The sequence below is a fragment of the Mesocricetus auratus genome, unplaced genomic scaffold (genome assembly GCF_017639785.1).
Source record: "Mesocricetus auratus isolate SY011 unplaced genomic scaffold, BCM_Maur_2.0 Super-Scaffold_100009, whole genome shotgun sequence".
Taxonomy (NCBI): Eukaryota; Metazoa; Chordata; class Mammalia; order Rodentia; family Cricetidae; genus Mesocricetus; species Mesocricetus auratus.
The window spans coordinates 61,462,792-61,486,814 of record NW_024429193.1 but is presented as its reverse complement, the minus strand read 5'-3'; the positions used below and the strand labels follow the sequence as shown (position 1 = coordinate 61,486,814).

Here is a 24,023-nt window from a genome sequence, read left to right as displayed (position 1 = left end):
ACAGGGTTTCCCTGTGGCTGTGGAGGCTGTCCTGGAACTAGCTCTTGTAGACCAGGCTGGTCTCAAACTCACAGAGATCCACCTGCCTCTGCTGGGATTAAAGGTGTGCAGCAGTAACACCACCACCCCCCCACCCGCTCTTGAATTTTCTTTACATTTTGAAGATTTTAATTGTGTTGGCACAGATGATTAGAGGCCCTTTAGAATTCAAGTTAAGCACTTTATCTGTTAAAACAGGTTTCCAGACTGAGCTCTTGGTTGTTCCTAACTCATCGAGTCATTGTGGGATGGTTTACATTTTCAAAGGAGACAGCACCATCTATTGGGCATTGCCCAAAGAAACGGCTACCAGGTTTATACATTGATCACAGGATGGTTTGGTTAGCTCCTCCTGTGTTGCTGTTACAGGCTTGTGAATTTGGTACAGAAAGATGCTAAGGATGCTGATAATCTTTGCAGTGAAGACTTTGTGTGAGCGTTGAAGATAGTATTAGTTTCATTTCAAGACAAAGAAACTGACCCTTCTCAGCCCATACTTGAGTACACACAGCGGCAGCTCTTTTTAGCACAGAAATGAAAGCTTTGTCTCTGAAAGAGGCATAATGTAGGCAGTGTTTGCAAGTTAAAAGTAGACTCCAGGGTCCTAGAAACAGTTTGCCGAATTCCTAAACAGGAATAGAGTATGACAAATGGGGTTCTTACCTTACTTAGGTGCAGAATTTCAGTAGCCACAGTCATAGCTTCCTTTCTGCTGTTATGACAAACATATGTGGACATAAAGCACCTTAGGGACTAGAGAGATGTTCACCGGTTAGAGCACGTGCTGCTTTTTGGATTTTTTGTTTGTTTGTTTGTTTGTTTTGTTTTTCGAGACAGGGTTTCTCTGTATTGTTTTGGAGGTTCTCCTGGAACTCGCTCTGTAGATCAGGCTGGCCTCGAACTCACAGAGATCCGCCTTCCTCTGCCTCCCGAGTGCTGGGATTAAAGGTGAGCGCCACCAATGCCCAGCTTGGATTTTTTTGAGATAAGATTTCTCTGTGTAACAGTTCTGGCTGTCCCAGAACTAGCTTTGTAGACCAAGCTGGCCTCTGCCTCCCAAGTGCTGCGATTAAAGGCTTTCGCCTCCGTACTTGCTGCTCTTGCAGTAGACTTAGGTTTGGTTCCCAGCACTCAGGTGGTGGTTCAGTCACCCTTAACTCCAGTTCCAGGGAATTAATTCCTTATACTTCTGACCTCTGTGGACACCAGACAAACATGGGTGCTCATGTAGACAAAAGCACTCATACACACAAGTAAATCTTTTTTTTTTTTTTATTTTTGACACAAAATTTTCTCTGTGTAACAGCCGTAGCTGTCTTGGAACTAGCTGTGTAGACCAGGCCTCAGATTCACAGAGATCCATCTGCCAGGCATGTGCAACCACTGATCAGCCAAAGTAAATCTTTTTAAGAAGCAATTTAGGTAGGAAGGGTTTATTTCAGCCAATATTTCATTCCAGGTTATAGCGTATCATTATTGTAGGCAGGAACTTAGGCAGCTAGTCACATCATGTGCATAGTCAAGAACAGAGGAGAAATAGATGAATGCATGCTCGCCTTCCTGCTTGTGCTCTGCTCTTCTTACAGGTCCACAGTTCAGCAACCCCCTGTCTAGGAAATATGGTGATGCCCACAGTGAGCTGGGTCTTCTCACAGCAGTTAACTTAAAGGGGATGGAGGGATGGCTCAGTGGTTGAGAGCACTGACTATTCTTCCAGAGGTCTGGGGTTCTGTTAGCAGCACCCACATAGAGGTTCACAACCATCTGTAACTCTAGTTCTAGGGGATCTGATACCTTCTGGCCTCCAAGAGCACAGGCACACAAGTGGCACACAGACATACATGCAGGCAGAACACTCTCATATATAAATGAGAAATTAAGAGTTCCTCAGGACATGCATATAGGCAGTCCCTCACTGAGACTTTCTTCTCATATGACTCTAATGACAACTATCAAGTCAAAGTTGGGCATGGAGGGGAACGCCTTTAATCCTAGTACTCGGGAAGCAGAGGCAGGTGCATCTCTTGAGTTCAAGCCAGCCTGGTCTACATACTACTGAGTTCTAAGAAATCCAGGGCTACATAAAGAGACACTGTCTCAGCAAAACCAAAATGAACAAAGAAAACAAAACATAAACAACTAACTTGAGTCAGACATGAACTTGGGAGACAGAAATAGTAATATTTCTCTGAGTTCAAGGCCAGCCCGATCTACATAGTAATATCAAGGGCTACATGTGTGACTTTTATCTCAAAAACAAAACAAACAGCAACAACAAACAACAGCCAGCACTGTGCAGAGTGCACCACTAAATATTTTTACATTGCAATCACAGTGTTAGGTTTCATTGTGGCATTTCCTACTAAAACTTGTATTCTTGAGGGGAGGGCAGCAGGTGGGGGAGGAGAGAGAGAGAGACAGAGAGAGAGACAGAGAGACAGAGACAGAGACAGACAGACAGAGAGAGAGAGAGAGAGACAGAGAGAGAGAGAGAGACAGGGGGGGAGCTACTGTTTTGTCTAGTCTCGGCTGGCTGGCCAGTGAGACCTCAGAATCTACCCATCTCCAGTGCTTTGATTAAAAGTACCTTACCACGACTTGTTTTATTTTTATTTTATGTGCATTGGCATTTTTGCTTGCATGTATGTCTGTGTGAGAGTGTCAAATCTTGGGGTTTATAGACATTTGTGAGCTGCCAGGTGGGTGCCTGGAATTGAACCTGGGTCCTTTGGAATAGCAGCCAGTGCTCTTAACCACTGAGTCATCTCTGTAGCCCCAGTTTTGTTCTGTTTTGTGTATGGATTCTGGGAACTGGACTCTGGCCCTTCCCTATCTTCCTAGCTTTTCCCTTCTTGTCCCCTTCAATCCCTCCCACCCTATAGCCTAGCCTCCTTTTAGCTTTCCGTCACTTATAGCATGCCATTTTGGGCATATGCCTTTAATTCCCCACTTGGGAGACTGAGACAGGTAGCTTTTTATGAGTTCAAGGCCATAGCAAATTCAAGACCAGTTAGAACTATATAGTGAGATCCTGTCTCAAAGAGGGGGAAACAAATTATTGGGTCGATCAGATGGCTCAGCAGATAAAAGTGTCTCCTGCCAGACCTGACAACTGAGTTAATTTCTGGGACCCAGATAGTAGAGGAGAATCTATTTCTGAAAGTAGTCCTCTAACCTCCACATGTGTGCTGTGACACACATACCTGTATACATACATATATACATACTAAATAATGTAATAATAATAAAAAGACCTCACCGTATCCTTGCATGCCACTGCGCTTACCTCACCCTGGCTCCTATGGTATTATATCTTTAACTTTTATAAGCCCAATTATTGAAAGATTTGATGTAGAAAGGATTCTGATATTCAAGGATGAAAATTGCAGCTATAGATGGTGGCTCACACTATTCCAGCAGTTGGCAGCTGGGGCAGGATGATTGCCCTGAGTTGAGGACGAGTGTAGGCAACTTAGTAAGTGCCAGACTAGCCTATTTTTTAGTATGCCCTTTTTCAAACAAACATTTCACACTTTAAGGTGGAATATGGAGCTACACATGGTAGGTTGTCATATAGTATTTATTGAGGGGGAAGTCACTTACATGAGAAACTGAGGTCAGTGCTCTGCTGGTCTCTGAGTCTTGACTGGAACCCTAAGAGAGGAGTGTCTCTTCCAGCTTTTTATCTCCCTGCCTTCTCCCACATATCTGTGGCTATGCCTAAGCGGGTGTAGTTAGTGCTACAGGTATGTAAGATCTTTCCCTACAACACTTGGTATAATATTGATCTACTTCTGGGTCAATATCTTACTCATTTTTTCCTTGTAGCATGGCGGACACCGACCTGTTTATGGAATGTGAGGAGGAGGAACTGGAGCCGTGGCAGAAAATTAGTGATGTCATTGAGGACTCTGTAGTTGAAGATTACAATTCAGTGGATAAAACTACTCCAGGTAACTAAAGCTCTTTTGTTCTTAGATTGTTGTCTGTATTGATTATATTGAATTGTTAAGAATTGTGATATAGGGGCTGGAGACATGGCTCAGAGGTTAAGAGCACTCACTGCTCTTCCAGAGGTTCTGAGTTCAATTCCCGGCAACCATATGGTGCCTCACAACCATCTTGAATGAGATCTGGTGCCTCTGCTGGCATGCAGGCAGAAGACTGTATACACAATAAAAAAAATGTGTGATATAAAGAAAGAATTTAAGAATCCAGAGAGAGCCGGGCGTTGGTGGTGCATGCCTTTAATCCCAGCACTTGGGAGGCAGAGGCAGGTGGATCTCTGTGAGTTCGAGGACAGCCTGGCCTACAAGAGCTAGTTCCAGGACAGCCTCCAAAGCCACAGAGAAACCCTGTCTCAAAAAACCAAAAAAAAAAAAAAAAAAAAAAAAAATTCAGAGAGAGGACTGGGGAATGTTGTTCAGTTATGCAGTGTTTGCCTGTAATGTTAGTAGTGGAGGTGGAGGCAGGAGGATTACAAACACAAGGTCATTTTCAGCTATACAGCATGTTTGAAACCATTCTGAGATGCATGGGACCTTGTCTCAAAAAAAGAAACCAGAGAAAGCCATGGTGACTCACACCTATAATTCTAACTCTTGGGAGGCTTAAGACAGAATACTTCAAGCCACAGGTACATAATGAGTTCCAGGCCAACTAGGGGCTATAGAGTGAGACCCTGGGGAAGGGTACAGGGGAGGCGGGGAGAAGAAGAGAGATGGCTGCCTTTTTATGGCATTGGGCATTGGTATTACCTTTTCCATGCTGTAGCATATGAGTGCCTACTTCTTAAAATTTGTAAAAATCTATTTAGTTCACGTGAAACTCTGAAAGATTGAACTAACTAATGTTTATCAACTATGGAACAAGGATATAAAGTGGTGTATCAGAACGGATCTGTGTCCCTAGTCACAGTGTAGTTGTTGTTTTCTTGAATTTGGTTTCCTTTATGAGTTGAGAAAAGATTCTTTGTGTTTGTCTTAGTGGTCAGTTCATAAATTAAGATTTGTTACTTTATTTTATCAGTGATACAGGGGTAAAATTCTTGATTACTCTGAATTCATAAAGTAGGCATTTTCTCCTAAATTATACCAGTTTGGATTTTGTTTTGTTTGTTTTTCTCTCTCCTTGAGACCTGAAGATAGCATTGATTTAGGTTGAAAAAAGACACACAGTACAGGTTTTACAGGTGGCTTGTTATGAAGGATATAAATTGTAGTAGTGGTGATGTTAAATCTTGGAGTCCTAAAGCCGTGCTGTAGAAACCAAAATGTTCAAGTCCTGCTTGGAGATCAGTGATCTAACTTTGCTGAGATTAAAAAATATATATATATATGGTTGCTTTGCCTGCATGTATATCTGCACCACATGCATACATGGTGTACACAGAGGCCAGAAGAATCCCCCGGAATGAAGTTAACAGTGGAGCTGCCATGTGGGTGCTGGGAATGGAACCTGGGTCCTCTGGAAGAGCAGCCAGTGCTCTTAACTGCTGAACCATCTCTTCAGCCTTGTAGTGACCTAACAATTAACCAGGAAATGTAAGACAGAGAACGTATGATGGTTAGTTTTACAAGCTAGAATGTACAGAGACTCACCCCCAATTAATGTAACCAAGATAATCCTCCACAGACATGGTGGGTCAGAAGACCCACCTGCCCATTGTGGGTGGCCTCATTCCCTAGGAAGAGGCTTCTGAATTGTTAGGAGTGGGGTCAGTGAGCCGAGCACTAGCATGCACGCATTCATTTCTTCTTCTCTTGGCTTAGTGTAGTGTGATGAGCAGCTTCAAGCTCTTACCCTTAAATTCCCTACAGTGATGAACTGTAATGGAAATTGTGAGCTGTAGAAACCCATTCTCCCTTACATTGCTTTTGTCAGGGTGTTTTATCATAGCAGTAGGAGAAGATGTGAAGACCAAAGAGATTGTGTCTCAATGTAGGCTGAGAAACTATTAGGAGGAAAAATCATATCAGTAGTTGTGGAGTTTTGAATGAAGTAGGAAACTTTTTGACTGTTGAAACAAGGTAAAAGGAAAGAGAAGAAGCAGAATCCTTTAGTGTCCCTTGTCCCTGTCTCCAAGTGACTATGCCTTCCCTTCCCCACAGTTTCTGTGAGCCAGCAGCCAGTCTCAGCTCCGGTGCCCATTGCTGCCCATGCTTCTGTTGCTGGGCACCTCTCTGCACCCACTTCTGTTAGTAGCAGTGGGGTACAGAACAGCGACAGTACAAAGAAGACTCTTGTCACACTAATTGCCAACAACAATGGTAAGTGGGATTATTGGGAGTCTTCTGGGATAGCTGGAGGCTTCTCTAGGAACTGTTCTCTGGTATGGAAGGAATGCTGCGGATGCTGTGTTCCTTCAGTGCTGGGTTGGCGCTGCATCTTGAGTCAGGTCAACAGATTCTTGCTTGATATTTTCTGGAATAGAAAAGATGCACTCAACATTGCTAACTCTTCTAGAGATCTGGGGCTGTTGGTTGGTTTTGTGTGTGTCTCTCTCTCTCTCTCTCTCTCTCTCTCTCTCTCTCTCTCTCTCCCTCCCTCCCTCCCTCCCTCCCTCCCTCCCTCCCTCCCTCCCTTCCTCTCCCCCCCCATTAGAAGAATCCTGCTTTTGGATTTGGTTAAAGACTTTTCCCAGGGCAGCTTCATGTTCTCTATTTTCTCTGAGAGGTTTCTTTGATTGTTGACTCCTTGGTATTAAAGGGACTTGTTTTCTGCTAGGATATTGCTAGGATATTGTGAAGGAATTCCATTTTTAGGGTGTTTTATTGATTAGAGAAACTATGTTTCGTTATTTTGGTTTGGTTTTTTGAAATAGGGTCTTATTTTGCCCAGGCTGACCAGTAACTCACTCTTGAAAAATATGTATATATTATGTGTATGGATGTTTTACCCACATGTATGTTTGTATGTCACTTGCATGTCTGATGCCTTTAAGGGGGCCCCTGGAACTGGAATTATAGATGGTTGTGAGCTGCCATGTGGATGCTAGGAATTGAACTTGGGTTGTCTGTAAGAACAAAATATGTTCTTTTCATTACTAAGCCATCCCCAGCCCTCACCTTGAACTCTTTGATTCTCCTGCCTCTACTTGTGCCACCAATACCCAGCTTGAATTTCATTATTGGTGACTTTCTACACACCGAAAATGATTCCTGACAGTTTCCATTTTAGGATTCATAGTGATATATGCTTTTATCACCTCATTGCACTGCTAAAAGAATTAGCTTCCTCCCTCCCTGTAGGTGGAGTTTCTTTTTGCCTGGTCCCACAACCGCTTTGCCCCTAATAAACAGAGATTTATAATAGTTATAAACTGTTTGGCCAATGGCTCAGGCTTCTTACTGGCTAGCTCTCTCTTAATTATTAACCCATAACTATTAATATGTATTTCTACATGGCCTTATCTTACCAGAGAACGCCTGGCACATCCTATTTCCCCCATAGCTACATGGAATCTCCCTCTGGTGGCTTCTCTATGTGTCCTCTCCACAGACTTTTCCTAGTCTCTTAGCCCTGCCTGTACTTCCTGCCTTCCGGCCAATCAGTGTTTTATTCATCAACCAATAAGAGAAACACATACAGAAGGACCTCCCCAGCACCTTCCTTTCTTTATTCACTTATGCATTTGTTTTGAGGTCTATGTGTAAGCTCTGGATGACTGGAACTCAGTATGTAGCCCAGATTGGTCTCAAACCTACATGGTTTTTGGTGTGTGTGTGTGTGTGTGTGTGTGTGTGTGTTATTAGGAACTGAGCATGGTCCCCCCCCCCACAGACAGATTATGCATTTGTTTTGAGGTCTATGTGTAAGCTCTGGATGACTGGAACTCAGTATGTAGCCCAGATTGGTCTCAAACCTACATGGTTTTTGGTGTGTGTGTGTGTGTGTGTGTGTGTGTGTGTATGTGTGTGTGTGTGTGTGTGTGTGTGTGTGTGTGTGTGTGTTATTAGGAACTGAGCATGGTCCCCCCCCCCACAGACAGACAAACACTGGGGATTGAATATAAGGTCTTACTCATTCTAAGGTAAACACTCAACCCTTGAGCTATAGTCCCATCTCCCAGCCCCCTCCCCTTTTTTTTTTCAATTTTGATTTTTAACATCTCTGGCTGTCCTGGAACTAGCTCTGTAGACAGGCTGGCCTTGAACTCACAGAGATCCACCTGCCTCTGTCTCCCGAGTGCTGGACCCATGTAAAGTGCCACCACTGCCCGCCTCTCCCAGCCTCCTTTTAAGTGTTTATTTTGGGGTAGAGTTTAGCTAAACGATCCAGGCTGACTGTAAATTTGGTTCCTTCTGCTTTGTCCGCCTAAGAAGGCATTTCCTTTAGAAATTTTATTGATGTAAGAATAATATGTGGGACTGGAAATGTAACTGAGTTTGTGTGTGTGTGTGTGTGTGTGTGTGTGTGTGTGTGTGTGTGTGTGTGTGTGTGTGTGTGTGTGTGTACATTTACATACATATGACAGAGTTCTGAGTTAGGTCCCCAGTACCACATAAACTGAATGTGGTAGCACACCTCGGTAATCCCAGCACTCCACAGTTGGCAGGAGCATCAGAAGTTAAAGGTCACTGTTGGTTACATAGTGAATTTGAAGCTAATCTAGGCTTCTTGGGACCCTATCACAGAAAAAGAAGAGCAGGGGCTTAGGAAATGGTTTATTCATTAAAGTGCTTGCCACACAAGCATGAGGACTTGAGTTATATTCCCAGGACCCATGTAAAGTCCTGGGTACCAAGGAGATGAAAAGAGGTGGATCCTTGGAGCTCACTGTCTAGCTTGGCCCTCTCATCCAGCTCCAGGCCAGTGAAAAACCTTGTCTCAATACAAAGCTAAAACCAAAACCAGCCAGACAGCACCTGAGGCTAGCCACTGTCCTCCACATGCTCTCTCTCTCTCTCTCTCTCTCTCTCTCTCTCTCTCTCTCTCACACACACACACACACAAGTGATTGCAAGGTGTGGCAGTACATGCCTGTGATCATAGTACTCAGGGTTGTGAGTTCAAGGCCAATCTGCTACATAGCAAGACCTTGTCTTAAAGAAAAAAATGGAGTTGAAAAGAAAAACAGAAAAATCTAGGCAACAAAGTCAAAAGGGGGAAAAATTAACAGTCCTGTCATGTGAAATGATTATTTGTCATTCTTCATTTATGCAAATAGTTACTTTTATACACTATTGTATACTATGTGTAGTGATATACTATTTACAAAAATAGAATCATACAAACTACATTTTTCTCTACTTTTTTCTTGTAGTATGCAGTGACTGTCTTAATAGTTACTTATAACTTTCATTGCTTTATTGTTATTTTTGAAAGTGTCTTACCATGTAACTCTGGCTAGGAACTTACTCTATAGACTAGATTGGTCTGGAACTCCCAGATTCATCTATCTACCTCTGCCTCCCAGGTACTGGGATTAAAAAATTGGTCTCCATGCCGGTCTGTGTTGTTTTTAAATTAATTAGTTTATTTGGTTTATATGCATGAGTGTTTTAGCTGCACAGTGTCTGTACACCATGTGTATTGCCTGGATCCATTGTAGGTCAGAAGAAGGCATTGGATCCCTTCCAATAGGAGTTACAGATGGTTGCAGTGGGAATCAAAGCCACATCTTCTACAAGAGCAACAAATGCTCTTAACTGTTGAGCCAACTTTCTCTCTAGACCTCTGTTTTGATTTAGTGGTAGGGTTTCATATAGCCTAGGCTGGCCCTAAATTCCTGATCTTTCTGTCTCTGTCTCTCAAGTACTAGATTTACAGGTGTGTGCACATGCAGTTGTTTGTTTGCTAGTTTGTTTTTGAGCTTGGGCTTGTTTTCCAGGTTGGCTTCAAACTCGCTATAGCAACAGAGTGACCTTGAACTCCTTACTCCGCATGCTGGGATCACAGTCATGTAACACAAGCCTTACTTGTGTACTTCTGGCCTTTGAACCAAAGGCCTCATGTGTGCTGGGTAGGCACTCTGCCAACTGAGCTACCTCTTCTGCCCTTTGGTTCAATTTTGTTTGTTTGTTTTGTTTTGTTTTTGAGGCAGGGTCTTTCTGTGTAGCTCTGGCTGTCCTGGAACTCACTTATATAAACCTTACCCAACTCCTTTCTGACATTTTTAATGACTATGTTTCCCATTATTTGTTCAATGTGTTAACAATAGATTATAAAAAAGTACCTTGAAGTTAAGAGCACTGGCTGCTCTTCCAGAGGTCCTGAGTTCAGTTCCCAGCAACTACATGGTAGCTCACAACCATCCATAATGAGATCTGGTGCCCTCTTCTGGTGTGCAGACATACATGCAGGCAAAACACTGTATACGTAATTAATAAATGCTTTTAAAAAGGTACATTGATATTTCACTTCTAGAGAGTTATAGTGAGAGCCGGGCATTGGTGGCGCACGCCTTTAATCCCAGCACTCGGGAGGCAGAGGCAGGCGGATCTCTGTGAGTTCGAGACCAGCCTAGTCTACAGAGCGAGTTCCAGGACAGCCTCCAAAGCCATAGAGAAACCCTGTCTCGAAAAACCAAAAAAAAAAAAAAAAAAAAAGAGTTACAGTGAGTGTCAGAATCAATTTGTGCATACATTACCTGTAATCCCAGCGTTTAGGGTGCTGAGGCAGGAATATTGGCTAGGTTTGAGGCCCACCTGGGCTATAATAAGGCTATTTCAAAAAACACCTTGTCCAACAAGGCTAGGCGCCCATTTCTTCTCCAACTGTTCCATAACTGTGGGCTAAGCATTCAAACATGTGAGTTTATAGGGGCCATTCTCACTGAAAGCACCACAGTTGATAGTTCCTATAGAAGAATGTCTGATATTGTTTGGATCAAACTACCTATTTAGGGCCAGCAGGATGACTAAAGACCTGAGAACACTGCCTCCCAGAAGTTGTGCTTTGATCTTCACACATTGGACATGGAACACATACTTAAGCACACGTTATACTAAATAAGTGTAAAAAGTAATGAAGGGGATTAGTCAGTAACGTATTACCTTCTTACAAATAGATTTTACCTAAAATATGGGAGGTCTTCTGGTTTTTTGCTCTGCTGATGGGGGAGAATTGTGTGGTCACTTAAGTCGTTGGTGTGAAGATGGGAACTGGTGTCACCTCTCAGCCTTAGTTAAGACGTGGGTAAAGGTTAGTGAGCTGCCCCGACCCACTTGTTTTCTGTTAGCTGTGTATAGAGTTGGGTGAAGCTTAAGTTCTGTTGAGTATGATAACATCCGGTCTGAGTGGTAGCTAAGTAATTTTGGCATCTGAGACACCATTTCTTAACCAAGACAGTAATGTTTCTTATAGAGTATAAGTTTACCAATACTCTAATATCCCTTTTGTGTTGTTTACCTTTGCTTTTCCTCCCTTTTGCTCTTTAGCTGGTAATACTTTGGTCCAGCAAGGTGGACAGCCACTCATTCTGACCCAGAATCCAGCACCAGGTCTGGGAACAATGGTTACTCAACCAGTATTGAGACCTGTCCAGGTCATGCAGAATGCCAATCATGTGACTAGCTCCCCTGTGGCTTCACAACCTATATTCATCACTACCCAGGTGAGTAGGACTCTGAATTCTGGAACCTGTAGAGGAAGTAAAGACTGAGCCTCCAGAGTCTCTGCCATCACCATTAGAAATGGTTCTGTTGAACTGAGGTTCTCTTTACTTCTCTTCCTTGTGAATGCCCAATATAGCATCATGCCTGCATATTTCCTGTCCAAACACTGTAGTTGATTAAAGTCTAGGCAGAAATCATTGGGAAAGTTAGAAAGCCTTCATATGCTGGGCATTTGTGGTGCACACCTTTACTTCCAGCACTCTGGAGGCAGAGGCAGGTTGTTCTGTGAGTTCAAGGCCAGCCTGGTCTACATAAACAAGTTCTAGGACAACCAGAGCTACTACACAGAGAAACCCTGACCCTAAAAATGGGGAGGAGGAGCCTCAGAGTCTTCACACAGGACTTGGAGAGAAGGCTTACCAGTCAAGAGCATTTGTTGCTCTTGCAGAAGACCCAGCCAGGTTCAATTCCCAGTATCAACATGTCAGCTCATAGTTGTTACAGAACTTCACTTCCAGAACCTGTTGCCTTCTCCTGACCTCTGTAGACACCAGGCACTCCTGTGGTGAATATACATGTATGCAGGCAAAACATACACGTAAAATAAATTTTAATTTTTTTAAAGCTCTCACACTTGCCTTCCAAGTGTTCCTGTTTGCCTGGACTGCTTCTATCCCCTAGGGTACATTCATTGATTTTGAAGATACATGTCTTTGAAGAAGGAAGGCTTACCATACAGTGTAGTGATTGGAAGTTGAAAGCCCAAGTCAGAGTGGAATTTAAAGGCATGTGCTTCTCTCTGCTGGAGGCTTCCTGATTTCTATAATCTTATTAATTTATTAGAGGTTTGTGACCTTTAAAGTGGGCTTTGGGAGCAGCATATAAAACAAGGATTATTTATGTGTTGAAATATTAAATTAAATACTGTTAGTGATTTTGGTTTTTCTCTATGTATCCAGTCTGTGGATACATAGTTTGTTGTTGTTGTTTTGGGGGGGGTCTTTTTTTATTTAAATTAGAAACAAGGTTGCTTCTCATGTCAATCCCAGGTCCCTCTTCCTCCCCTCCTCCCATGCCTTCCCTCAACCCCCCCCCCTCCCCCAGTCCCTACTCCTTTCCCCAGGGAGGGTGAGGCCCTCCATGGGGGTATCCAGAGTCTGTCATTTCACCCAGGGCAGGGCCTAGTCCCTCCCCCAAGAATCCAGGTGAGAGAGCATCTCTCATTGTGGGATGGGCACCCAAAGTCCATTTGTATGCCAGGGATAAATACTGATCTACTACCCAAGGCCCCATAGATTGCCTAGGCCTCCTCACTTACACCCACATTCAGGGGGTCTGGATCAGTCCCATGCTGGATTCCCAGCCATCAGTCTGGGGTCCAAGAGCTCCCCTTTGTTCAGGTCAGTTGTTTCTGTGGGTTAAACAAGCCCAGTCTTTGACCCCTATGCTCATCAGTCCTCCCTCTCTGTCACCGAGTTACTTGGGTTCAGCTCAGTGTTTAGTTGTTCATGTCTGCCTCTGCTTCCATCAGTATTGGCTGAAGGTTCTGTTTCCCAGACTCTCTAGCAGTGGGATTGTAGGCTGGCACTCTCCTGATCCATGTCTAAAATCTATATATGAGTGAGTACATACCATGTTTGTCTTTTTGTGATTGGGTTACCTAACTCAGGATGGTTTCTTCTAGTGCCATCCATTTGCCTGCAAATTTCAAGATTCCATTGTTTTTTTTCCGATGAGTAGTACTCCATTGTGTAAATGTACCACATTTTCTCCATCTACTCTTCAGTTGAGGGGTATTTGTTACTTAATAGTTTGGTAAACAGGCTGGGTGGGTGTGGTGGTGCATACTTGTAAATCTAGCTCCTAAGAGAATAAAGCAGTATTGTCATAAATTCAAGGCTAGCCTGAGCAACATAGCAAGTTTAAGGCCAACCTAGACTATTATAAACCCTGTCTCAAAATAAAGATGTTTGCAAACACAGGAGTTTGGGGGCAGTGTAGGCTACATAGCAAGACCCATCTCAAAAAACAAACACTTCACAAAAATCTAGCATGGGAGAACTCCCTAAGTTTTTGCATTTCAGTCCTTTGGACGATGTAAGTCTAGAGACTAGAGAGCCATTGGGTAAGAATATAGGGCTGTCATTCATACTGTAGTCAGTGTCAGGGCTAGCTGCTTTCTGTGTTAAAGGTCATTTTGCTTTTTAATACAGGGATTTCCTGTAAGGAATGTTCGGCCTGTACAAAATGCAATGAATCAGGTTGGAATTGTGCTGAATGTACAGCAAGGACAAACAGTTAGACCAATTACACTGGTCCCAGGTAAGGGAATGTTTACCCATTTGGAATAACCTGGCATCCAGATATTTGTTCTTATTGTTTCAAAATATTCTAGTTCATTTGAAAGCATGTACTTAAAGAAAAATTTAAAATATGATCTTAACAATTTAAACCTGCCAGGTGGTGATAAAGCACGCCTTTAATCCCAGCACTCGGGAGGCAGAGGCAGGTGGATCTCAGTGAGTTCAAGGCCAGCCTGGTCTACAAAGTGAGTTCCAGGACAGCCAGGACTGTTACACAGAGAAACCCTGTCTTGAAAAAACAAAAAACCAATTTAAGCCCAATTAAAATTGTTTCTTGGTTTACAGAGCAAGTCCCAGGATTGCCAGGGCTATTACACAGAGAGACACTGTCTCCAAAAAAAAAAGTTTCTATCCTTTGACCAGGGTAATAATTTTATTTTTATATTTAGCTTTTCACTACCCTGTGTGAGTTAAAATAAAGTTTATCTAGTCACCAATATCTGCTGATTAAGTCAGTTGTTTGTTATCTTGAAAGAATATTTCTAATGCAAAGTCACAAATCTCATACTCCATATATATGTACTCATTTATGTGGTAGTATTATAAATTGAATTTTACTTTAATTTTAAAGCTTAGGTTTGGATATGCAGCCAGGCATGATGGCACACTCCTGGAATCCAACATTCAGGAGGTTGAAGCAGGATGAGTACTGTGAATTCAAGGCCAGTTTTGTCTCAAGGAGCAAACAAACCAAGGCAGGGGGTTGGGGGACTTTAGGTGTAAGTTAAGTAAATGACATACCCTTTAGGATAATACTACCAATGACCATATAAAGGAATATTAAAGAATACTGGGGCTGGGGTGTAGCCAAGGGTAGAGTGAATTCTTAGCATTGCTTGAGGCTTTGGGCTCAACTTCTAGTAACAAAAAGAATCTTGTAATTTCCCCTCAAGTCACTCTTCTTATCTGTCAGGTTTCCTACAGTTCAGGTAGAAAAGAGAATTACTTTATTTTATCGTGTAGATAGACCAGAACAATTGTTTTAAAAAACACATTCCCCTTTGGGACATTCTGGTAGAGAAGTTCCCTTTCCTATTTGAGTGTATAGAAAAAATGGAAAATCCTTTTAGAATCTGAAATAGGACTTTAAGGACCAAGTTTGACCTTTGGCCTATATCTCCTTGTTCTTCCTCCCACTCCTAATACAGAGGCCAAGCTACTGTTTATGAAGGTGTCTGCAGAGTTGACGGGAGCTGTCTTCTAGTGATTGCTTTAGGCTGCTTAGGGTAACTCCTTTCATGGTGTGCACAGCTGCTGCTCCTTAGATGTTAAGATCAATGCTGTTGTTTGTAACCTCTGATGGTCACTCAGTCAGTTTAGGGAAATAACTTTTTCCTGTTCTTGTATTTCTAGGAAAGGCAAGAAAATGTGTTATAGGTGAGCTCACTGATGAAGGTTTGGGACTTTTTTGTCTCTCTCTTAAAAGCCCCAGGTACACAGTTTGTTAAGCCGACAGTTGGCGTCCCACAGGTGTTCTCTCAGATGACCCCCGTGAGGCCAGGCTCCACCGTGCCTGTGAGGCCCACCACCAACACCTTCACCACCGTCATCCCAGCTACTCTGACCATTCGAAGTACTGTCCCACAGTCACAGTCACAGCAGACCAAGTCCACTCCCAGCACCTCCACCACTCCCACTGCCACACAGCCAACCTCACTGGGGCAGCTAGCTGTGCAGCCTCTGGGCCAGCCCAGCCAGACCTCGAATCCCAAACTAGGTGAGACTTGGGGTGAGGAGACGGCAGAACAGCGTGGGGGAGCGGGTGGGAAGCAGATGATTTCACTTGGTCAATGTAGCTCCCTCCTTCCCCTCTCCACCTGCAGTGAGCATTGCCAGCTTTGTCACTGTGAAGAGACCTGGGGTTACAGGTGAAAATAGCAACGAAGTGGCCAAATTGGTGAATACTCTTAACACTGTCCCTTCCCTGGGCCAGAGTCCTGGGCCAGTGGTGGTGTCCAACAACAATTCTACTCAAAGGACCAGTGGACCCGAGTCTTCAATGAAAGGTAACATGAGAGACTGAACCTCCAGTCAGTCATTTAGAAAACACTGATAAAACAGTTGATGCATTGAAACTATTCTGAAATGGAGAAATGAAATAGGATGTAAGTGCTTTGATTTGGGCTTACAGAAATGCTAATGTAGTAAGAAAGGTATCAATTGTGAAATTTAACTGCAGCGGCTGGGTTTTCTGGGGTGAAATTTTTTTTTGAGATTTATTTATTTTATATATGTTCGTGTTTTGTCTTCATGTACGTCTGCATCCTAGAAGACGACATTGGATCTCTAGGGACTGCAGTTGTACGGTTGTGAGTCACCATGGGTGCTGGCAGGTGAACTGAGGGTCCCTGCAGGAGTAGCTAGGTTCTTAAACACTGAGTCCCACATCTGATTCCTCTGGGGTGAATTTTTAAAATTGCAATGCTGTAGAGAGGTTTTCTAAAAGATGGAGAATATGATTGTGAGGATTTTCAGTGGTCCATGGCAGAGACTGGTAACTTTTTGTGACTATCCTAGGCTTTATGCACAGCATGTTCCATGCTTACATACACTGGTGCCATTGTGTAGAAGCAGCTACTGATACCAGACAAATAATTAGAGCTAGACTGTGTTCCACTAAAGTTATGGGATTTGAATTTGGAATTTTTTATGCTTTTCATGTGCGCCAAATTTTTCTTTTGCTTTTATTTCAACTATTTAAGAAAGTTGAAACTTTTTATTTATTTATTTAATGAGTTTTTTATTTAAATTAGAAACAAGCTTGCTTCACATGTCAATCCCAGTTCCCCCTCCCTCCCCTCCTCCCTTGCCCCTCCACCATCTCCCCAGCCCCCCACCCAATCCCTACACCGTTTCCCAGGGAGGGTGAGGCCCTCCATGGGGGAATCTCCAAAGTGTCATTTCATCCAGGGCAGGGCCTGGACCCTCCCCCATGTGTCCAGGCTGAGAGAGCCTCCCTCCATGTGAAATGGGCTCCCAAAGTTCACTCATAAAAAATTGAAACTCTTAAAATACATTGAAAAAACTAGATAGTCACAAAATATTGAAATTCTTTTCTATGCAATATAAAAATGAACTCAAAACTAGGTGTGGTGGCACACGTTTAATCCCAGTACTTGGGAAGCAGAAGCAAATGGATCTCTGTGAGTTTGAGGCCAGCCTCAAACTACATAGTGAATTCTAAGCCAGCCCAGGCTACATAGTGAGAACCTGTCTCAACAGTAACAAAAGAAAAACCTTAAGGTAAATCAAAGACCTAAGCAAACACAGGCATGAAGTTGGGTGTGTGGTAGTGCATGTCTGTGCTCAGCACTCAAAGCCTGAGGAAGAAGATGTGATCTGAGCTCCAGGCCAGTTGGGTTACACAGTGAAACTGTATCTCAAGAATCAAAAAAAAAAAAAAAACCCACAAGAAACTGGTGATGGGGGTGAGAGATGGCTCAGTCAGTAAAGTACGTGCTATCTAAGTGTGAGGACCTGAGCTCAGATCCCCAGTGCCCAAGTAAAACCCAGCATGGTGGCTCCAGCACTGAAGGGGTGGACACAGATGGATCGTGCAGGCCAGTCAGTCTAGCTGAAGCGGTGTGGTGACGGCCTGGTTCAGTCAAAGACCGTGTCTTTAAAATAATTTGGAGAGTGATAGTGGGAGAGGCCTACAGTCAATCTCTGACCTATGAGCGAGCACATACAAACATGCATAATACATACATGTATAAACCATGTACAAAAACAAAAAGTTGACAAGTTATACATGCCTGTAAATAGACTCAACTACTTATGAGACCAATTGCTTGGTACCCAGTAAGGAGCCCAGTAGTGCGAAGGTCCCATCTTAAAAACAGATGACCAATACGGGGCTCATGCTTGTGCTCTAGCACTCACGAGGCTGATATATGCAGACTGTTGTAGCATATAGAAAACAACTGGCCAAATCCAGAAATTTCTAGGAAAAACAAAGGGAAAAAATGCTTGGCAATATTAGATTTAACAACCATTTCTTGGATACCAAAAGCACAGGCAAAATAAAAATTGCTAAATTTGAAATTTTAAACTTATATGCATCAGAGAACATTACTAGCACAGTGAAATAGGAACCTATAGAATGGGGGACATACATTGTGCTGAGAGATTGCTAATCCCTTTGTAATTCCTGCCCTGCAATAATAGCAAGCTCAACCAGACAGGAGGGCAAAGCAGACTGGTGTGATGGCTCAGCGGGTAAAGGTGCTTGCCACCAAGCCTGGTGCTGAGCTCTGTCCCTAGAATCTACATGGTGGTAGGAGTGAGCCATCAGGTAGTCCTTTGGCCCCTTACACCGGTTGTGGCATGTATGCAAATACACAGAATAAGTATAATTTTTAAAAAGGTTGGGTTTTTATTGTTATGCCTGTTGTGGTGGCCCATGTTTTTAATCCCAGCACATGAGAGGCAGAGGCAGGCAGATCTCAGAGTTTGAGGCCAGCCTGGTCTACATACACAGTAAGATCCAGAACAGCCAGGGCTGCATAGAGACCTTGTCTCAAAAAGTGAAAAACAAATAATAATAATTTTTTGTTGTTGTCTTTTTGGAGACAGGGTTTCTCTGTATTGCTTTGGAACCTGTCCCTTAATGAGGCAAAGAGGTTGTAGGGAAGTAGCAGTGGCAGGATGAGGTCCTGCAGGGATGGGGACCGAGACATTTCTCCACAGACAACAGTGAAATGTCTGATAAACAGAAGATGGCCCGCAGTATCAACTTTGGGAAACATAAAAATCATGGTGAAGTGCCATCTGTACCCATTAGGATAGTGACTCAAAAAGCTAACAACCCAACTAAACCAGCCAAACCAGAAAGTTAACCTCAGTTCAGAAAAATAAGTACTGTATGTTCTCTGTGGATCCTAATTTCAATGTGTGTGCTTATGTAGGCCTGAGTACACAGAGGCCAGGAAACTAGAAAGGGCAAATGGTTGGGTAGAGAGGTGAGTAGGGGTTAAGGAAGTGGACAGAGATGAATAGAGCACGCGTAGCAAAGGGAAATTAGGATTGGAAGGGTACAAGCAGGGACAGGTAGGTAACGGAGAGAAGCAGATAGAGACAGAGAGTCGGCCAAGACTAAGTGTGCCTGAAAATGCCTTAAGGAACTCACTTTGCACACTGATGTGTGTAACTGAGGAAAAGATCTCTAAAGAGAGGAGCTAAGATTATGAGACAAGGGGCTGGAGAAATGGCTCAGCAGTTAAAAGCACTGGCTGTTCTTCCAAAGGACCCGGGTTTAATTCCCAGCACCCATATGGCAGTTTTCAGCTATCTGTAACCCTGAGATCTGACACTCTCACACATACATGCATGCAAAATGCCAATGCAAATGAAATAAAAAATATTTTTAAAAAAGATTGTGAGACAGTACCACCTTCATCTAACCAAGTGGTTTTACTTTTTCTCTCTGCATGTGGACTGAAGTTGAATAATTCAGTATCAGAATATAATAAAAGGAAGTTATAATTGGTTTTTGTTGTTGTTGTCACTGTTTTGTTTCTCTTAATTTTACTCATTTTGTGTGTGAACATTTTGTCTTCTTGTATATGGTGCGCCACGTTTCCTGGCACCCAGAGAAACCAGAAGAGGGTGTCAAATGGTTGTGAGCCACTGTGAGTGCTAGAGAAACAGCAGCCAGTGCTCTTACTAACACATCTCTCCAGCCCCTGTAATTGTTTTAAAAAGTAACAAAATGGGGCAGGTAAGATAAGATGGTGGCTCAGCGTGCAAAGATTCTTTTTTGTTTTGTTTTTAATTTTTTTTTTTTGATGCAAAGATTCTTATCTCCAAGCCTGACAGCCTGAGTTTGATCTCTGGTACCCACACTGAAGGACATAAGTGACATGTTTGATCTCTGACCACATGCTCATTCACGTACACAAAATAAATTTAACATTTAGATGATGTACAGAAAGTGGAATCCTCATGCATTATTGGCAGGGATATAACACAGTGCAGATATTGTGAAAAATAGTGTAGTGTTTCTCAAAAAAATTTTAATTGCCGTATGCTTTAGGAGTTTTGCTTTTGAGCATATATTTAAAAGTATTGAAAGCAGGGACTAGAACAGGAATTTATACACCTGTGCTCTTAGCTGTATCATTCACAATAGGTAAAAGGTGAGAACAGCCCAAATCGCCATCAGATTGTGAATGTGTGAACAAAATTTGGCTTGTTTTATAATGGTATGTTATTTAGGTTTAAAAAGGAAGTCTTCTTTCTAAAAGTTCTTTTTGTTTATTTTTGAGATTGTAAATTTAATTACATTTCTTCCTTCCCTTTCCTCCCTTCACATCCTCCCATATATCTCTTCTCGCTCTTCTATAAATTTATGGCTTTTTTAATCAGTTGTTATTGTACGCATATATGTATTTGTATATACATACATATTCCTAAATATAACCATTTTGAATCCATATAATGTTACTTGTGTGGATAGGAAGTCATTTTGACATAATACAACATGGAGAACTTTAAGGGCATTGTTAGGCTATGTGAAATACTGTCAAAGTCTGAGCCAGTAAGGTGGCATAGAAGACGCTGGTACAGAAAGGCCATGGGCAGTAGTACACATCTGTTATCATAGACCCTGGGATGTGGAGGGGGGAGGATCAGGAACTCAGAACCAGCCTCCACTACATCATGCCTTTAAGACTGGTATGGGCTACAAGAGGCACTGTTTCAGGCAAAATTTTCCCCAAAATAATTTCAGTTCTATAAGGTAAGAAGACTTCTGCAGGGCTGGAGAGGGCTCAGTGGTTAAGAGCACTGACTGCTCTTCCAGAGGACCTGGGTTCAATTCTCAGCACCCACGTGGCAGCTGCTCCCAGCAGATCCAACTCCCTCACACAGACATGAATGCAGACAAAACACCAAGGCACATAAAATTAAATAAGTAAAAAAGTTCTGAAAATTATACAACATGAATTTTTAACCACCTAAAACATATACTCAAAGCTAGTTACAGTGCTGAATATTGCTTTCTCTATATCATAGTGTCACCATTTATTATTTTTGTTTTGTTTTAAAACAAGGTCTAAATATGTAGGCCAAATGGAACTAGATATATAGACTAAGCTGACCTGGAACTTGGCGACCCTCTTGCCTCTACCTCCCAAGGACTAGGATTATAGGTGTGCATCACCGTGCTCAGCTCCATCACAATTTTAAAAAAGAAAAGTGTCTGTCAGCCATATGGCACATCCTGTTATCTCAGCACTCAGGGTGAAGGCATGCCAATCTTGAATTCAAGATTAACCTGAATTATACAAAGATACTGTCTGAAAACAAACCAAAAAAGACCTAAGTGGGAGAGAAAAGCCGAACTTTGCCTAATTAGAGGTGGTGGTAAAAGAGCATTCCTAGCTTGTGAGTGAAACTAGAAACTGACTCTGGCCAAAATGGCCTCTGTGCTTCAGTCTGCCAGCCCTAGGCTCGGGTCTGAGCAGTTAAAAAAATGTGCCTCTCATGCTTGCTTCTTACTTGTGGCTTTTTTCTCGGGAGTGAATTGTCTTGCCCCAGTGTGCTGTATTAATCCTGTTAATTCTTATCCATTCTTCCAGTGACCTCTTCCATCCCAGTGTTTGACCTCCAGGATGGTGGACGGAAAATATGTCCACGGTGTAATGCTCAGTTCCGTGTTACTGAAGCCTTAAGAGGTCACATGTGTGTAAGTGACACCACCCATGATCAGGAGCCAGCTTAAGTGGCCTCTTCTTCCTCCTCTGATATTGAGAGCATGAAAAGCAGATACTTAAATTGGCTTGGAAACTTTTAATCGCTGTTCTCTGTTTTGGTATATTGTAGTAAAGGACTATCTATATAAGTTGAAAATACAATATCAGCATTTAAAGACTGCTGATAGGTGATGGAACACTTACTGTCTTAATATGGTGGACTTGATCTCACAGGACAGCGAGTTTGTTACATAAGACCACAGACAATTAATTGTCATAACCTCAGCTCAGTGTCACTGGGAGAATTAAAACCTGTTATCTGGCCCCTGCTTTATTTATAGTCTTGTAAATTTCTGGTATTAATCCAAATGAAGAAGTTGGAACTTCTTTCTCTATAGTGTTCCAAGTCAAATGATGCTAATATAAGGCTCTTAACAGGCAGGAGGGAGATATCTGAAAGGTTCAGTGTTAGAGGTTGTGTGTACATATAAAAGGGAAATGTGAACTCTGGTATTACTAAAAAAGCAAGATGAAATCTGGAAGATTACTACCTTAACCCAGCTCAGGTGTGCTAATGAATGCCTATAGTCCCAGCTACCCAGTGGGCTGTCTGAGCAGAGATCCAGGTGTCCACAAACACATCCCTTATTGTCTACATTAACAGACCACTCCCAGTGACTATTAGTGACATGGATTTAGCTCATCCTAGTCTCAGATAGTCAGAATCATGATGTCATCTCTTTTACAGTACTGCTGCCCTGAAATGGTTGAGTACCAGAAGAAAGGCAAGTCCCTCGATGCAGAACCCAGTACTCCATTGGCAGCAAAGCCCTCATCCCCTGAGAAGACAGCTCCCGTCACTTCCACACCCTCCTCTACACCTATTCCTGCTCTCTCACCACCTACCAAAGTACCGGAGCCAAATGAGAACGCTGGAGATGGTGTCCAGACCAAGCTTATTATGCTAGTTGATGACTTTTATTATGGACGGGATGGGGGCAAGGTGGCCCAGCTCACGAGCTTTCCTAAGGTTGCCACGTCTTTCCGATGCCCTCATTGTACCAAAAGGCTAAAAAACAACATTCGGTAAGCATCAAATAGTCTTGGAGGTTACCCTGCATAAAAGTAGACAAATTTTCTTACATTGCTAAGTTTTTCTTTTTGGAAACATTAACTTTGATTCAGTCTTGTAGGAAGTTATAATGTACAATGCTGTTATTATATTAATAAAGGATACCAGTCTCTTTGCACAGAACCTAATATTAGTTTTAAGAGTCTATAACTGGGGGATGGAGAGATGGTTCAGCAGTTGAGAGCACGGCTGCTCTTCCAGAGGACCTAGGTTCAATTCCCAGCACCCACATGGTAGCTCACAACTATTTGTAACTCCAAGATCTGATGCCCTCACATAGACATACATACAGGCAAAACACCAATGCACATAAAATGAAAATAAATAAATCATTTTAAAAAAAAAAGACATTGGTGGTGCACACCTTTAATCCCAGCACTTGAGAGGCAGAGACAGGCAGGTCTCTGTGAGTTCAAGGCCAGCCTGGTCTGCAGAGTGAATTCCAGGATAGCCTCCAAAGCAATACAGAGAAACCCTGTCTCCAAAAAAACCAAACATTACCAAAACAAACATGAAGACCTGAACCCAGTTCCCAGCACCACATCAGGTGCTCCTGATTGTAACTCCAGCTCCAGGAGATCCAATGCTTCTGACCTCCTCAATCACTTGTACCTGTGAGTACATGCCCACCTACATAGACACACATACATGCACAGAATTTGAAAAGAACCATCTCTCCAGCTCAGAAAAAGACTATCACAAATAGAGGAAGTTGGAGGAGAGAGCAGACAATGTTTGCTTATAATTGTGTCCTCATATCTCTCAAAGACTCCTGACTTTGTTTTCGGTGCTTTCTCTTTGTGCCTTGTTACAGATTCATGAACCATATGAAACACCACGTGGAACTTGATCAGCAGAATGGCGAGGTGGATGGTCATACCATCTGCCAACACTGCTACCGCCAGTTCTCCACCCCCTTCCAGCTCCAGTGCCACTTGGAAAATGTTCACAGTCCCTATGAGTCCACCAGTAAGTTTGAAATGCACACTCCAGTGGAGGGGTGGGAGCTACCTCTTCTTCACTTACTGAAGGGCACTAGCAAAGAGCTCTTTACATGCAGGTCATAGTGCTAGAGGAATTGCTTTTCCCTACTGTTTTTCAAGCCTGATTTTAAAGTACTATAAAATGAGAGCACTAGCTTAGAGTAATGAAGTCATTTGCTTAAAACACATTTCAAGCCAGAAGTGGTGGCACACACTTTTAATCCCAGTACTTAGGAGGCAGAGTCAAGCAGATC

At 42.7% G+C, this 24,023-nt stretch overlaps 1 protein-coding gene across 3 annotated transcripts in view; it reads left to right on the top strand.

Annotated features, from left to right (window-relative positions):
* Pogz (pogo transposable element derived with ZNF domain) overlaps positions 1–24,023 on the top strand; it is a 45,920-nt gene that overhangs the window by 11,221 nt on the left and 10,676 nt on the right. For 2 of the 3 annotated variants that reach the window (XM_005084301.4, XM_013123809.3), the window contains exons 2-10: positions 3,868–3,992; positions 6,150–6,308; positions 11,421–11,596; positions 13,811–13,919; positions 15,387–15,677; positions 15,757–15,966; positions 21,541–21,647; positions 22,403–22,740; positions 23,601–23,755. In XM_005084301.4, coding sequence (XP_005084358.1) covers positions 3,869–3,992; positions 6,150–6,308; positions 11,421–11,596; positions 13,811–13,919; positions 15,387–15,677; positions 15,757–15,966; positions 21,541–21,647; positions 22,403–22,740; positions 23,601–23,755 — 1,669 coding nt within the window. In that variant the 5' untranslated portion in view covers position 3,868. The remainder of the gene's footprint in view (positions 1–3,867; positions 3,993–6,149; positions 6,309–11,420; positions 11,597–13,810; positions 13,920–15,386; positions 15,678–15,756; positions 15,967–21,540; positions 21,648–22,402; positions 22,741–23,600; positions 23,756–24,023) is intronic. The other variant, XM_005084302.4, reaches the window with a different exon arrangement.